The sequence below is a fragment of the Thamnophis sirtalis genome, unplaced genomic scaffold, assembly GCF_051295495.1.
Source record: "Thamnophis sirtalis isolate CommonGarterSnake01/CBP01778 unplaced genomic scaffold, rThaSir2_p1.2 scaffold_12, whole genome shotgun sequence".
NCBI classification, from domain to species: domain Eukaryota; kingdom Metazoa; phylum Chordata; class Lepidosauria; order Squamata; family Natricidae; genus Thamnophis; species Thamnophis sirtalis.
In genome coordinates, this window is record NW_028261392.1 from 58,511,111 (window position 1) to 58,528,085 (window position 16,975).

Below are 16,975 nucleotides of genomic sequence, written 5' to 3' on the forward strand. Positions count from 1 at the left end.
GAAATAAAACCCCAGGGGTGTTCAAACTTGACAGCTTTAAGACTTGTGGACTTCAACTCCCAGAATTCCTCCTCTCGCTCTTCATCTTGATGATGTGCGGACGGGTGACAGGGGGAGGGAGCTGGAACCGGTTCTAAACGGCACTGTAGTAGATTTGTGGAACCTCTTTTATAGAAGAGGTTAGAACTGGCAGGAACCCATCCCTGTTGTCCTGCCCAAAAATGTATCCTTGACCACATCAGTGGAGAGCTGAAAGGCTCCAGAAGGTAAAAGCTTGAAACAGTGACAACACTGCTTTCCTAGGTAATTTTCTTCCCTGAAATCATTTGTGGATTCATACATATAATCTATATTAATCTTTTCCAATCTGGTGCCTGAGCTGGGATAATGCAAAATTATTTTGTCTTTCAGCAAGGAGATTTTTGTTTGTTGTTTGTTGTTTGTTGTTGTTTATTTCATTTGTATGCCACCCCTTTCCCCAAGGGGACTCAGGGCGGCTCACAACTCAAACAAGGGGGATACAGACAATTTGACAACAACACAAAACAATACGTAATTTAAAAGCACAACAATCATACCATTCGAGATAGGGGCAACGATTCTTTAGCCCCAGGCCTGTCGGAACAGCCAGGTTTTAAGGGCTATGCGGAAGGCCTGGGGGGTGGTGAGGGTTCGAATCTCCACGGGGAGCTTGTTCCAGAGGGTCGGAGCAGCCACAGAGAAGGCTCTCCTCCGGGTAATCACCAGTCGACACTGGCCGGTGGATGGAATTTGGAGGAGGCCTAATCTGTGGGATCTAATCAGTCTGGTGGAGGTAATTGGCAGCAGGCGGTCTCTCAAGTACCCAGGTCCAATAACATGAAGGGCATTTATAAGTGACGACTAGCGCCTTGAAGCGTATCCGGAGACCAATAGGCAGCCAGTGCAGCTCGCGGAGGATAGGTGTTACGTGGGTGAACCGAGGTGCACCCACGATCGCTCGCGCGGCTGCATTCTGGACAAGCTGAAGTCGCCGAATGCTCTTCAAGGGCTGCCCCATGTAGAGCACATGGTTGTCCATGAATAGACTGAATCAACCATTAAAAAACAACAACAAAGGACTGCACTTGGAAAGGATAAATCAGAATGCTTATAATCGTATTATTCATTGATATCTCAACAGTTTCAAATCCCCTTGTTAAAACAGGAAAGGCATAATCTGTATGAGTAATATTATTATAATTATATATTCAAAAACAACCGTATTATTTTTTCTACAGTTTTGATCACAGATGTAGCCTAGTGGCTAATATATTTTGTTGCACAGCTATGTAAACTTATCTTCTGCTTAATATGTATTATGCTAAGCAGTGTCTGAAAAACACAATGTGACACCTCTACTTCTTACCTTCAATATATGATTCCAAATAATTACATCTACCCGAACTAACCTGAATGTGAGAGGGGCTATATCAGTGCTGAAATTAATAGCGAAGCTGTATTCGGTTTCAACAAATAACTTCTTTTAAATCCCTGCTCTTCCTCACAAAACATAGAAAATACAGGTCATCCTTGTTCAGTGTCCACACAGAGTCATTAAGTGAAGAAGTCACTAAGTGAAACTGCAACTATGCTTCTGACTTTATTTCAGCTTCCCTTTGCTTCGCGCATCTGCAAACCAGAGGTGGGTTCCTACCAGTTCGCACCTATTCGGTAGAACCGGTTCATCAAATCTACCGAACCGGTTAGAAGAGGTTCCACCAGTGGACCCGGAAAGCAAACCACACCTACAGAGGAGGTTCCAAAAATTTTTGAAACCCACCACTGGTCCTTGGATATGATTATTCTACACTCTCATGCTCCTATTTATAAAACTCAGTGCCTCTGTGAAAGGTAAGGATGACTACTGCGTTTGTGGTGCAATCAGAACATTGCGTGTGTTGAAGTTGTTTTAATGCAAACCAAAGATGCCTTTTAAAAAACAAGTTTACGTCATATTCTTATGCATGCCAGTGCTGTGTGTGAGGTAATTTAAGGTGGTTCTGACAAGTGTCGTCGGCATCTTCATATCCGGTCACATGGGTGGCAAGCCACTCCCATCCGGTCACATGGGCGGCAAGCCACTCCCACAAAGGAGGCCACACCCACAGAGTAGGTTCGAACAATTTTTGAAACCCACCACTGCTGCAAACGTTGTAAATGTGAGGACTGGTCCCAAAGTTATTTTTTCATCACCATCGTAACTGCAAACTATTACTGTATGAGGTAGTTGCTGAATGAGGACTGCTTGTATACGTTCTAGGAGAGCCTTAAAAAGATTTCTATCCCTCACAGGTCAAGGTTATTATGACTCCCTCAAGCACCAGGTAGGCCATAATGTAATATCATTGAGTGTCAACAATGCTTGCCTATCTGTCTCTTATTCTGCACTGCGTCTGCATTTTGGATCTTTCTTTATTGAGTTATTTTATTGCAGCCTTAGGCCAGCATAAGAGGTAAAACAAAACATGAAAGAGAAAGAAAAGAGATGAGACAATTCAGCACAAAGTAACCAGGGAGTTGATTGAATTGTTTTGAGTCCTCACTGAGAGTAATAAAAATCATAAAAGGAATGGCATGACTCTCAACTACTATCTCAGAAATTGCTAGAACGTAGCCTGACAGAAGAGAAGGCACATATCATTCCTCTGACCTGCCTGGTTTATCACTAAAATAAAAGTACTATAATTAAATTAAGGTCTAGATTCCTACATGGTTAGCAAAAGAAAATAATATGTCTTACTGTCTCTACCTTTGCTCAATCACAGATAAAATGTTAAATGGGCAATATGATGGAAGATTAAAGACAAAAACCAATCTCCTCAAAATAGTGCATTGAAGACTTGACCAGCTAGGGATCACTGATATCTTGAATTTGATTTGTAGCATATTTGCCGGAAAAAGTCAACACATATTTCTCCAGATAGCTAGCATAAGGTGATGGAATGCCTCAACAGACCTTGTAAATACAGAAAAGGCAGAAAGATAGTTAAGAAAGGAAACAGAGGAATAGCAGAAGCGATTTTTGAATCCAGGAAAGGGAAAAACTTAAGAAGGAAATTCAGAGTAAATTTGCCTTAATTACATCAATTGTACAGAACAACTATTTTGCTGGGCTTTCAAGATTTTGCTACATTACCCTACCGTTTTAGAAAACGAATTGGTTCCAGTTTTTTGGATTTGCCACCCTTACAAAGTTTGACACATAATATTTATTTTATTTATTTATTAGACTTATATACCGCTTCATAGGGCTTTCAGCCCTCTCTAAGCGGTTTACAAATTTTTTAGCAAATTGAGTCAGCAACTTGCCCCCACAGTCCGGGTCCTCATTTCACCCACCTCGGAAGGATGGAAGGCTGAGTCGACCTTGAGCCGGTGAGATTTGAACTGCTGAGCTGCAGATCACAGTCAGCTAAAGTGGCCTGCAGTACTGCACCCTAACCACTGCGCCACCTCGGCTCTTATTTATTTGCAAATAACGTAGAGCTGTGTCTTACACCTTTCCCCAAAGGGAATCCAGGTTAACTTTCATTCAATGCAATCAGTCTGTAGAACCAACCCAGAATCTTTGGTACATTTCCTTGGATAATCCCAGAACAGGATATTATCTATGTCACTATTTGGCCAGCTGCTTTTGGGGCATCCAAACATAACAGAGCAGTTTCCGTTTCTGCCCAGTTATAGCAATAGCAATAGCAGTTAGACTTATATACGGCTTCATAGGGCTTTCAGCCCTCTCTAAGCGGTTTACAGAGTCAGCATATTGCCCCCAACAACAATCCGGGTCCTCATTTTACCCACCTCGGAAGGATGGAAGGCTGAGTCAACCCTGAGCCGGTGAGATTTGAACAGCCGAACTGCAGAACTGCAGTCAGCTGAAGTAGCCTGCAGTGCTGCACTCTAACCACTGCGCCACCTCGTTATTACAATAGAAAGCAACGAAAATGCATCTGCTTGAGAGATACCAAATACTTAGCATACTTTTAGGTGCTTCTGATTTTTTTTTTTACACGGGGTCAGTCTTCAAGTTACTAAATGGGAGAGCCTCCATGTATAGTGCCTAGCCAGAAAGGATCCTGGTTCAAAGGAAAACATGTATACTTTTTAAAAATATTTAATCACTCCTTCCTCCTCCATTCTTTTAATGGGTTAGTTTCTCCATGACAACCAACTCCTTGACAGTGCGGTTAAGTGCCTTAGGGATGCATAACATGCAAACAGGGCTGGTGTCTTTTTAGAGATCTCATCCAAGCAGCTCATGCAGAGAGAAATCTATCAAAGAAATGTGTTTATTGGTCTGGAAAATAGACGGATTGTGTCAGTTCTGCTGGGAGTCCTTTTTTAAAAGAAAGGCTTCAAATTATTTAGGCTTTCCAAATTATTCAGGATTTTCTGTTTCTGTTTTTGTTTTTAAGCTTATATCCATTTTACCCTTGAGTGGTGCTTTTTTCCCTGTCCGAGGAAACCTTTGCTTATCAACTCATGCAACTGAAGAAAGGCAGAATTATCCACTTCTTCTCCATAGCATTGGGAGTGAACAAATGCAAAGATTTTTTTAAAAATTGTTAACTAATATTAATATCAATGGATAATGGATAGTGTTGTGTTGTGGCTCGGTGGGAGCCTTTGGAGCTGCTATCAGACTGACACAGAAATCTTCTGTGAGTGGTTTCAGGATGCTCACAGGAGAAGATAACAAGCAGCTGGGGCTCGTTAAGGATCTCCTCCTGTTGATAAAAGACTGATGGTGCCACGCCTTAGTTGCAGAAGTCAACGTCCTTCGTTGGTTCGTGAATTCCGTTCTGCTCCTGTTCTAGTTCATGTTCATGATTCCAAGAAGCACTTGGATAAGTGATTTGCTTTATATAAACCTGGTTTGCTGTGAGAGTTTGTTTTTGCATTTGCTGTTTAACTTTTTGCCAGAGAATTTATCTATGTTTATTTTGGGCTCGCAGCCAGCAAAAGCCGGGACTGATAAAGACATTCCTTTGCAAACTGTGTGTGGCTGTCATTTCTGAACAAGCAAAGAGGGGGGTCAGAACAGTGTTGCTTGTCCCATAATGAGAAAATACAGGAGGGAAGGACTTACTGTTATTTAAGCATGCACAAAAGACACGTGATTAAAATATTCTGAGAGACATGCTTAGTCTTGAAGGACCTCTAGCACCATAATCCCATTAGCCATTCCACATTCTTGTTAATGTACTTGCTACTCCTTGCTCATGGTGCTGCTTACCTCTACTGCGCCGCCTGCTCCGTGATGGGTCTGTGTAAAAGGCCAGTTGGGGGTCATTGTCTGCTTCTGTCCCAGAATCTCCTTCAGGGTTCAGAAATGCTGAACCAGCTAGGTTGAAAAACAAAGACAAAAAACAACAACATATATTAGCTATTCTTGTATCCCACCACGCATTCTCACCTCTTTACAGCGCAGGTATATCTCATTTATTTAATTTCCTTCCTACCAGAGAATAGGGCGGGCAAGGATAGTTGATGCGCAAAATATACATTGCAACGCTTATTGCAAAGCCTCTCAACTATCAAACGACAACCCGGCCTTCACGTGGTGCCCCCCGTTCCCACCAATTGGGCTCTGTCGACCCTTGGGACTGGCGTCCCCTTGGGTATATCCAGCCGAAACAGCTTCCATGGATCGCCGTAATGGCGTCAAATTTCCATGGAAGTCGCCTATACCCACGATGGGTGAAGAGGCGTCAAGTACAAGTACAAGTACCAGAGAATATATATGGTCTAAAAGAAAAGAGGAAAAGAAATCTCAAATCCAGTCAGCACAGTTAAAGCCAGCAATAAGTACAGAGATTAAAAGAAACATTGTTTTGATTTAAAAAAAAATAGGAAAGCAGATTATAGCCAAATCAGTCTGGTGTTTATAGACCAGTTGTCTCTCTATAAATGCTTAGGATGTACCGGTGTGTATTTTTTCCAAAGAACGCAATAGTCATCTCACAATACATAATTCCAACACTGGGGTTTTGCCATTGAAATGGTTGAGTGTCTCATCACCATTTTATGAGCCAAGCCCACAAACAGAACCACAAGTCGTTTCTACAGCAGATTGATTCTTGGACAATATTTTAAAATATAATGGACAGACAAACATTTTCTCTCTCTACTCTGGCTCATACATCTTTGGATAGATTTAAGAAAAGTTTTGAAAACATACTCATTTAATAAAGCAGATTGACTGGTAGAAGTGGCTGTGAATAGATACTGAGAATGGCAGTTGGTAAAGACAGATGATAGATGATTTGTTATAAATCTTCCTAGTCAAGTTAGATGATTGGGACATAGACAGAAGTGTTATTTTTTAATCATTTTTTGTTATTAGATTTAGTTTTACTTGTTAATTTTAATTGTGACTGGACCATGCCCCACCAGAGGCACTTTATTAATAATTTGCTGCTTATTTGGATGCAGCATTATATGAGCCCACTTAGCCAGCTAATTTAAAATTCGGCAGCTACATTTTGTTACTGGAGTGTTCTGTCCCTCCTTCTCGGCTCGATAACAGACGACAGGCAAACAAACTTAAAAGGAACTCTCTTTATCAGTTCTCGGCTCAGACTGGCTGCGAGCCCCAAAATAAACAGAAATAAAGTCTCTTTCAAGCAGATAACAGAATACAAAACAAAAACTCTTACAAGCAATGCACTTCTCCAAGTGTAGCCTTGAATCAGGGTTACAGGAAACAAAGCACTTCTCCAAGTGTACCTTACATAAACCACGACCGATGATCAATCAATGTTGCACGAACCAAGGAACGAACGTTGACTCCTGCAACCAGGGCGTGGCACTGTCCATTCTTTTATCACCAGAACCCCACTAACGAGCCCCAGCTGCATCGTTGACCTTGCATCCTGAAAAGACTCACAGAAGACCTCTGCTGAGTCACAACACTGGAGTATCTTTAGGGGTAACTCTTACATGACATGATCCAGATAAGAAGTTATTATGATGCAGCTCACAGAGGCTGAGGCATCTCAATCAAGGTAGGGTTGCAGCTAGAATATTGGTGAGTCCAACTGTCCTCTAGTGGCTGACCTGCATCAAGGAGATGATCCAAGCCACACACCTGTTCTGTTAGCACCCAAGAAACTGGGCTAGGCAGTTCTTGGAAGATGCATCGGTGATAGCAAAGTCAAATCCTCTTCACTCTAACCATTTCCATGCAAAAGGTACAGTTGTATGCCCTGAGCTGTCCATTTGTTAATCTATCTATTTGTTGATCTAACAAGAAGCAATGGGTGGAAACTAATCAAGGAGAGAAGCAACTTAGAACTGAGGAGAAGTTTCCTGACAGTTAGAACAATTAATCAGTGGAACAGAAGTTGCCTCCAGAAGTTGTGAATGCCCCAACACTGGAAGTCTTTAAAAAGATGTTGGATAGCCATTTGTCTGAAACAGTTTCCTGCCTAGGCAGGGGGTTGGACTAGAAGACCTTCAAGGTCCCTTCCAACTCTGCTATTGTATTGTATTGTATTGTATTGTATTGTATTGTATTGTATTGTATTGTATTATTTGAAGAGATGATTTACTGCATTTATATTCTATTAAGTTCTGGATAGTCACTGTTATTGAACTTAAACCACCCATCAACCAATTTGTGCCTCGAGTTCTTCAGTTAAATTAAGTGGCTTTTGGGCAACCCATACGTAGAAAAAGTGCTCACTATCGTACAGTGAGTGAGATTGGAACTGTGGCAGAATTGCCATCTAATGCTCTAAGAAAATGCCCCAGAATGTTCAGGAACCTCTTAGCTTCTTTATATCTCAATATCCAGTTTGTCCAGATCAATTAGCAATAGCAATAGCAATAGCAGTTAGACTTATATACCGCTTCATAGGGCTTTCAGCCCTCTCTAAGCAGTTTACAGAGTCAGCATATTGCAATAGCAATAGCAATAGCAGTAGACTTATATACCGCTTCATAGGGCTTTCAGCCCTCTCTAAGCGGTTTACAGAGAGTCAGCATATTGCCCCCAACAACAATCTGGGTCCTCATTTTACCCACCTCGGAAGGATGGAAGGCTGAGTCAACCCTGAGCCAGTGAGATTTGAACCGCTGAAAAGCTGATCTAGCAGTCAGCTGAAGTAGCCTGCAGTGCTGCATTTAACCACTGCGCCACCTCGGCTCTATTTCTCACCTAAAATGACTCATTCGTGACAAAAGGCACTCAACCCAGCAACCACTAGCAATCAGCCGTATTCTAAAAACCAGCATAAAAATATGACTGCAACATATACTGAGTCAATAATAGACTTGACATGAATGCCTAAGGTTCCCGGGATGTTTGTGATGAAGTTCTCAGAGAAACTCAAGACATCAACTCTGCCAGTTGAGCAGGGTAAGACGCTCAGCACCAAGCATCTTGTCAATAAAATTCGTATTCTGTCATTAGGACCTACAGCAGTAAAAATCCTTGCTTGGCTTCCAGATGAGACTGTATGGGACAGAACTACTATGCAATGTCTCACAGGGGAAAAGGCTGCATGACCCGACAAATGCGCGAACGACAAAAGCGCGCCGACAAAACCGCGGCGCTAAAAGCGCGATGTCAAAAGCGCGCCGACAACAGCGCGCCGACAAAAGCGTGCCGACAGAAGCGTGATTTAAGTTAAGGTAAGGTTTAGGTTTAGGGTTAGGTTTAGGGTTAGTTTAGGGTTAGTTTAGGGTTAGGTTTAGGGTTAGGGTTACAGCGCGCTTCTGTCGTCACGCTGTTGTCGTCGCGCTTCAGCGCTCATTCGTCGGCGCGGTTTTGTCGGCGTGGTTTTGTCACCGCGGTTTAGTCAGGCGCGCTTTTGTCGTTCGCGCATTTGTGGTAGAACCAAAAGGCTGGACAATAAAGAAGAGCAGAGAGGCGCAGACTTCTATTGAAATTTGACTGGGTTTTATATATGCTTCTGGTTGGTTTTGATTATCAATCTGCCTGTTGCCAGAGTACCGTATTTTTCAGAGTATAAGACGCGCCTTTTTTCCTCAAAAAAGAGGTTGAAAATCTGGGTGCGTCTTATACATCGAATACAGGATTTTTGCCTCCCAAAGCCCCGCCCACTTTACCCAAATGGCCATGCATACCCTGATGGAGGCTTTCAGAGAGCTCCTGGGGGCTGGGGAGGGCAGAAATGAGCAAAAAATGGGCCATTTCTTGCCCCCCCAGGCCCCAGCAGCACTCTATATGCCTCCATAAAGCTATGCATGCAATTTTTTTGACAAGAAATGGCCTTGTTCTCGTGAAAAAATGGGCCATTTTTTGCTCATTTTTGGCCCCATCACTCCCCCCCCAGGAGCACTCTGCAAGCTCCCCCCCAAGGCTACCTATGCCTTTTTTAAAAAAAAAACAACGGGCCTGCTTTTGCAAAAAATGTGCCATTTTGGGGAGGTTTGCAGAGTGCAAAAAGGGTTTTCCACCTTTTGGAAAGCTCTTTAACTGATTAATGAGAATTACATTGATCAAGTGCTGTGCCAGCAGAAACAAAGTCTTAGGTGCTGCAGATTGTCAGCGATTTCCTTCTCCAGCACATGGATAAATACACCTGGAAACATTTACCTACCTACCTACTCTCTCTCTCTCCTTCCCTACCTATTGTATTTCTCTCTCTCTCTCTCTCTCTCTCTCTCTCTCTCTCTCTCTCTCTCTCTCTCTCTCTCCCCTACCTACCTACCTACCTACCTACCTATCTACCTACTCTCCCTTTCCCCCCATCTATCTACTGTATTTCTCTATCTCCCCCCTCTATCTACCTACATACCTGCCTACTCTCTCTCCCTCCCTCCCTACTGTATTTCTCTATCTACCTAACTACTTACCTACCTACCTACTCTCTCTCCCCCTTCTACTGTATTTCTCTATCTCCCCCCTCTATCTACCTACAAACCTGCCTACTCTCTCTCTCCCTACCTATCTACTGTATTTCTCTCTCTCTCTCTCTCTCTCTCTCTCTCTCTCTCTCTCTCTCTCTCTCTCTCTATCTATCTATCTATCTATCTATCCCTCTACCTACCAACCAACCTACTCTCTCTCTCTCTATCCCTACCTATCTACTGTATTTCTTTCTTTCTTTCTTTCTTTCTTTCTTTCTTTCTATCTATCTATCTATCTATCTATCTATCTATCTATCTATCTATCTATCTATCTATCATCTATCCCTCTACCTACCAACCAACCTACTCTCTCTCTATCCCTACCTATCTACTGTATTTCTCTCTCTCTTTCTTTTTCTCTCTCTATCCCTCTACCTACCTACCTACCTACCCCCCTCTCTCTCCCTCCTACTCTATTTCTCTATCTCTATTTCTCTCTCTATCCCTTTATCTACCTATCTACCTACCTACCTACCTAATTACCCTCTCTCTCTCCCTACCTACCTACTGTAGTTCTCTCTCTCTCCCCCCCTCTGTATCCCTCTATCTACCTACCTACTTTTTTAAAATTTGCCTCTTCAAAACCTTGATGCCTCTTATATTCCAGTGTGTCACTACGGTAATTGGTTTTTCCTCCTGTTTCACTCTTCTTTTTTGAAGCAACGAAAAAAACAAGGATTGTTGTAAAGTGGCCCTTAACTTTTTCTTTCTCATAATTTCAGCTCCTTCAACCCTTCTTCAGTTGTCATTTTAACACCTATATTTTTTTCCAGCAAGTGAAAAAGCATCTTAAGAACAGTCATAGGGGCCTGGGAAATGACAAGCTGAAGATTTTGAAACCTTTTCTGCTCATCCTTTTCCATTCAATAGGCTCACATACCAGGCCATAGTTAGAGTATCTAATTATTTAACTAGAATTCAACTATCTAACCAAAGTCTGGGTTGACATATGATATTAAAATACAAGTAGACAAACTACAGACCACATGAATGTCTCAAGGCTTTCATGAAGCCCCGTAAATTCCTTAGTCAGTACCACATCTTGACAATACACAAGAGGTGTTTGCAAATTGAGGTTGGATGGGCAGCTTTTTCAATCTATTGCTCCATCCACTCACTTCCTGCTGCTCTCAGATAATCTTCCTTTCTCTCCTATTCTCATCTCATCTCTACAGCCATTTTTAGGAGGAAAAACAGCACAGTGATTGTTTTATGTAAGCTGTTGCTGTTTCAACTACTCAGACTGTTTCCCCTTCCTCTTTGCAAAGGTAAATAAACTGCAGGGATAGGCAAAGTGGTAGTAAAAGGAGGCTCTTACAAGAATGGAACACTTCCTATAATTCTTTCTTTCTTTCTTTCTTTCTTTCTTTCTTTCTTTCTTTCTTTCTTTCTTTCCCTCCTTTATTATTTTAATAAGCAAATCAAGGTAGTGAATATACCTAATTTTCTTCTTACTCCTATTTTCCCTACAACAACTCTGTAATTGGGATGGGAATATGGCACAAGGTCACACAGCTGGCTTTCATAACTAAGATGGGACTTGAACTCACAGTCTCTTACTTTTTAGTCAATTGCCTTAACTAATAGACTAAACTGACTCTGATGAAACTGTTAGTCAGCAAACTGACCAAACTTGCTATGTGTTTTAACAGTACAATCCTGAATGCCTCTAAAAACAAAATAATTGCATGGGTAGTATGTGCAAAATAGCTAAAAGTTCACATAGGTGGAAGAAAATTGTGTTAAGTAATTACTTATACAATCTCATTATTGTTATTAGCCATATTTTTCAGAGTATAAGATGCACCTTCCCCTCCCCTAAAAGAGGGTGAACATTTGGCTTCTTATACAACTGAATGTAGCCCCACCCACCCACTGGCTCCCCTCCCAGCAATTTACCTCCTTGCAGCAAATGGGGAAAATGGGGCTTGCGAATGGCAATCCCTGCAGCCTGAAACAGCTGATCATCGGGAGTGTTTAAACTGAAATTGAAAGTGAAACTTGTTGTTTGCTGCAAGGAAGCAAATTGCTGGGAGGCAGAGGGAGATTTTTTCCCCTTCTGATCAGGCTAAACTGAAACAGGCTGTTTGCTGTTTGCTGCAAGGAGGTAAGTCAATAACTATAAATCCCTATAGAATGTTCAAATTATTAGATGCTTACAGAATGTTCAAATTATTAGACTTATTTTTTAAAGACTGTTTTATTATTGTTTTAGACAACTTAACAAACGGAAGAAGCTTTTTAAAATAAATGAAGAGGCCCAGTTCTATTGTATCTTCTTTTAAATAGTAGAAAATAATGGATACTTCCAGGAAGCCACATCAATTTTAACAGCATCTGATGCGTCTTATACTTCAGAGCGTGTTATTTTCAAAAAAAATATGGTATTTTGATCTGTAGTCCTGCCCCCCCCCCCTCTGGTTCTGAGTAAAACCCCAGGCACACCATTTAAATTCTACTGTGGCTCTCAGCCTAATCTAAGGTGCATCTCTTGATTCCATGGCTTAATGTGATGTGTAAACACAAACCTTGCATGTTTCCTAGCTATTGATGGAAACAGATGGACTAAGTATACCTTTAGATCTATCTCAAGGTTGCCCATCTATTTAATCACCTTACAGACTGCACCCGGCCCCATCCCATCCCTTGTCAGGAAAAAGCTCTAGACGGTACCTCGTGATTTGTTATTGATCCGCTTGCGTTGACTGCTAGATGTATGAGATAACAGAGTTGCCTGTTGATGGTTGGAGTCCACAGGACTGGTCGCAATGATATTATCCTTGTACTTGTTCATCAAGGAGAGCTTGGCATTGTCACTGCCTAAGGAGAAAAAATGAAGGTAGAAACTTTGAGAAAAAGAGGCAAAAAGGGGAGAAGGAAAAAAAGAATAAGAAAAATAATATTAAGGATAAAATATTCATATCCCGCTATCCAAGCATTCATATTTGGAACATCTTTAGATGTAGACCATCTGGCAACAGAAGTTAAATCCTTCTACTGTAACCAACCATCTGTATGTTTTGAGCAGGCTTGAAGTTTTGTCCCAATATCTCTACATCCCAACAATAAATGCATTCAAAAGGATTATCTTAAAAGTAAGAATTACGCTAGACAAAAGTTCCTGTGGGAACAGCTTTGCAAAAAATTGAATCAAATTGTTATGGGTACTCCTGCTGAAATTTTTCACTGTTCACAGAGCAAAAGCAGTGACATTGATGGTCTTGTATGATTAGGGCTTTAAAAAAAACGGAATGAGAGATGGGGATAGAGAGAAACCAAATCAAAACTGTAACATTTACAGAGGAGGGAAGAGGGAACTAACCTTGGTTAGTTAGGTTCAAAGCATAAATGCTATGCAGCACTTCAGTCTGGATCTCTAGAACAGTGTTTTTCAACCTAGGCAACTTGAAGATGTCCGGACTTTAACTCCCAGAATTCCCCAGCCAGCATTTGCTGGCTGGGGAATTCTGGGAGTTGAAGTCCGGACATCTTCAAGTTGCCTAGGTTGAAAAACACTGCTCTAGAAGTTGCTTCAGATGAAATGGGAACAGAAATCTGGTAGTCTTAAAGCAAGTATTACTTCATACTTCTGTATCCTCTGAAGCACATACATGCATACAAACACCTGCGGAAGCCAGTGAGAGTTTTCCTCTCCCAAAAACAGGCACATGAGATCTCCACTTACCTCAAGTGCTCCCATGTCAGTTTTAACACAGGAAAAAAAAGAAACAACTGCACAACAGCAAATAGCTTGAATATGATTGCATTGAGACAGAAGCTAATGCAGAAATGTGTCTTTCCATCAATCAACTGTTATATCATCAGAAACTGTCTGTGCCCAGATCTTTGATTTTTTTTAAAAAATTGCTTGAAACACAAAAGCTGATAAAAACAAGTAATCTGGCCTGGCTCCAGAAAGATTGACCCAAATTTCTGTTTACCACACTGAAAACATCACTAAATATTCCCTAATGTAAACTTTAAGCCCTTTCATGTTCTTTGGTAACAGTTAAAATTCATTAACTAGCCTACTATTTCCACGTTGTCCTTGAAGCAAATGCCTCCTTTACTGCTTTATTACAGTTAATGTTATTCTAAGTCACCTTCCACTGGCATGCAGCCAAATAACACGGCAATTCAAAAATTGTGTAGCCAGAAATTAGCCTTGCTAGAGACAATGGGAAAGTGATGGATTATATTTGCTGAAAACAAAATACCAGCATTTCATATTGAGAAATTAGGTCAAATAAGATGTGCATCGAAGGTACCAAAACATAATGGTCTAAACACATGCTGAATAACCTAACCAATCGCATAATATAGGTATAGGTTAAAAATATATGCTGATTATGACTAAATCCCACCTGGGGTTAGATCCATGCTTGATTTTTCATTACAGCCTTGTAGCGAATCCAGTGTTCTGGTCATCTGGCTGGCAAAGTCCTCACCCCCGTTCATGCATTCTCGCTGTAAGTGGTGGCGCAGGTCAGAAATGTCATATTCATAACCATCTAGGATTGGAGTCTCTCTGATGCTCAGTGTCCCACTGGAGTTGTGCCCTTGCACCCGGGCATTGCGCAGACTCTCGCGGCCGTGGCCACCAATCAGCACCGAGGGGATGTAGTGGATTTCATTGGCTGCCTCAGCACTGGCGCTCTTCTGGGGCTGTGGCACTCGACGGCGCTTGCACCAACGCCGGCGCGTGTAGAGAATCATAACCAGACACAAGATGGAAAGCAGCAAGGCAATCATCCCTCCCTGTGAGAACCAAAGGGAAAGAAACAACCTCAAGATCAGGGCAGTATCAACAGCAATAGCAATAGCAGTTGGACTTATATACGGCTTCATAGGGCTTTCAGCCCTCTCTAAGCGGTTTTACAGAGTCAGCATATCGCCCCCAACAACAATCCGGGTCCTCATTTTACCCACCTCCGAAGGATGGAAGGCTGAGTCAACCTTGAGCCAGTGAGATTTGAACAGCCGAACTGCAGAACTGCACTCAGCTGAAGTAGCCTGCAGTGCTGCATTTAACCACTGCGCCACCTCGGCTCTTCAGTTAACACTTGCATATTTACCCTATATGACTTGATATTAAACTCGGAATTTTTAGAAAACAAGGTTCCATTCCTTTAGGTTGGTGGGAAAATAATAGAATTAACTATGGAAAGGATCACAATCAGGATTCATGCTAATCTGGAGGGCATTACTGAAATGAATGAGAGCTGAGCAGTTATTATTACTGCAATGTGCTCTACATGGGGCTGCCCTTGAAGAGTGTTCGAAGACTTCAGCTAGTCCAGAATGCAGCCGCACGAGCGATTGTGGGTGCACTCCGGTACACCCACGTCACACCTATCCTCCGCGAGCTGCACTGGCTGCCTATTGGTCTTCGGATACGCTTCAAGGTGCTAGTCGTCACTTATAAAGCCCTTCATGGTATTGGATCTGGGTACTTGAGAGACCGCCTGCTGCCAATTACCTCCAATAGACCCATTAGATGCCACAGATTAGGCCTCCTCCGAATTCCATCTACCAGCCAATGCCGTTTGGCTACTACCCGGAGGAGGGCCTTCTCCGTGGCTGCTCCGGCCCTCTGGAACGAGCTCCCCGTGGAAATTCGGACTATCACCACCCTTCAGGCTTTCCGCAAAGCCCTTAAAACCTAGCTGTTCCAACAGGCCTGGGGCTGATGAGTTCCTCGAATTGTATGGTTGTTGACTGTTTTTAAATTGTTGTAGTTGTTTTGTCCGTTGTCTTTCCTCTATGTTTGTATTCCCCCCCCTTACTTTGGTTTGTGAGCCGCCCTGAGTCCCTCTGGGAATAGGGCGGCATAGAAATGCAATAAATCAAATCAAATCAGATTTCTAACAGGCCTGTTACTGAAAGGCTTTCAGTTGAATGTAATTCAGTGTCTTCCATGCTGCATGAAACGATGATTTCACAAATTAATTTTCAGAATAGTAATTCTGTCCTTGATATCAGCAATACAAATTAAACAAAATTAGAATTTACACTTAGTCTATGGTTTGACACAGCCTTTACCAAAGCTTTGTTGTTGATGATGCCAATTTCTTAAACATTGTATTTATGGATAATAATAAACAGAATTCTTGCAATTTTAAAGAGTCAAATACTTTTTCAGTGCTTTAAAATTTTTCTTGTATATCTAACCAATTCTGTAATTGTGTCAAGGAATGACAATGAAGTTGCGGGGGAATGAACACTGGTTATGCCCCTCTAGCTAATGGAGATGTGCAATGTAGTTTCAGAGGAGATTAAGCTGTGGTTTCCATTTATAGTAGAGCCTGCATTGACCAGACAGTTGGATTATAGAATTTCACAGATTTCTTCCAAACTATATTATTCCCTTTACAGATGAAGAATGACATGAAAATAGAGAAGGAAGGATTGCTTCAGTGGTGGGTTGCTAATCCCGTTCCAACCGGTTCGGTTTGAATGGTGGCGGGGGCGTCCTCGTGCACGCGCGCAGTTCACGCATGCGTCTTAGCACCTGCGCAATGCTCCAGCTGCTCGCGGAGAATCGCACAGGCGTTGTATGTGCCATGCTCCTGCGTGGAAGCGCAGAAGCCTTCAAAGACCGGTAAGGAGCGCGGGCGGGCAGGTGGGCCCTTCGCCGTTCCCGGAAGTTACTTACTTCCGGGTTCGCCGACCAACCAGTTCGCGGGGACTGCCACGAACCGGTTGAAACCCACCCCTGGATTGCTTCTATTTAATTCTTTTCTCTCCAGACTGCTTCTTCAATAGCTTCTCTTCTCATTTAACTTTTCATGAAATGGAAATAATCAAAGTGAGGTTGAAAACTAACCAGAATTTCAGTCTTATACTTCAGGTGTGAAACAAAGTCAAAGCTTCAGGGCCAAAATACATATTACTTTAAAGGGCTACCTAGCACCTTTTTTAAAAAAAAATAGAGTCTAAAATCAGCATAAGGAATCCAAACCAGGTTGGGATTTTAACAAGAATATTAAACTACAGAACTATAGCTTTTACTGTGATTCCAGTAAAAAAAAAAATGGGGGAGGGGAGGAGAGAAGGGAAGCACAATTAATATTAT

The 16,975-nt window shown here is 42.0% G+C and overlaps 1 protein-coding gene across 2 annotated transcripts in view; it reads right to left on the reverse strand.

Annotated features, from left to right (window-relative positions):
• Positions 1-16,975, reverse strand: part of ASTN1 (astrotactin 1) — a 289,142-nt gene that overhangs the window by 149,963 nt on the left and 122,204 nt on the right. For both annotated transcript variants that reach the window (XM_087726796.1, XM_087726795.1), the window contains exons 3-5: positions 14,265-14,658; positions 12,574-12,720; positions 5,258-5,365 (exon numbers count right to left, since the gene is read on the reverse strand). In XM_087726796.1, the coding sequence (XP_087582922.1) occupies positions 5,258-5,365; positions 12,574-12,720; positions 14,265-14,658 (649 nt within the window). The remainder of the gene's footprint in view (positions 1-5,257; positions 5,366-12,573; positions 12,721-14,264; positions 14,659-16,975) is intronic.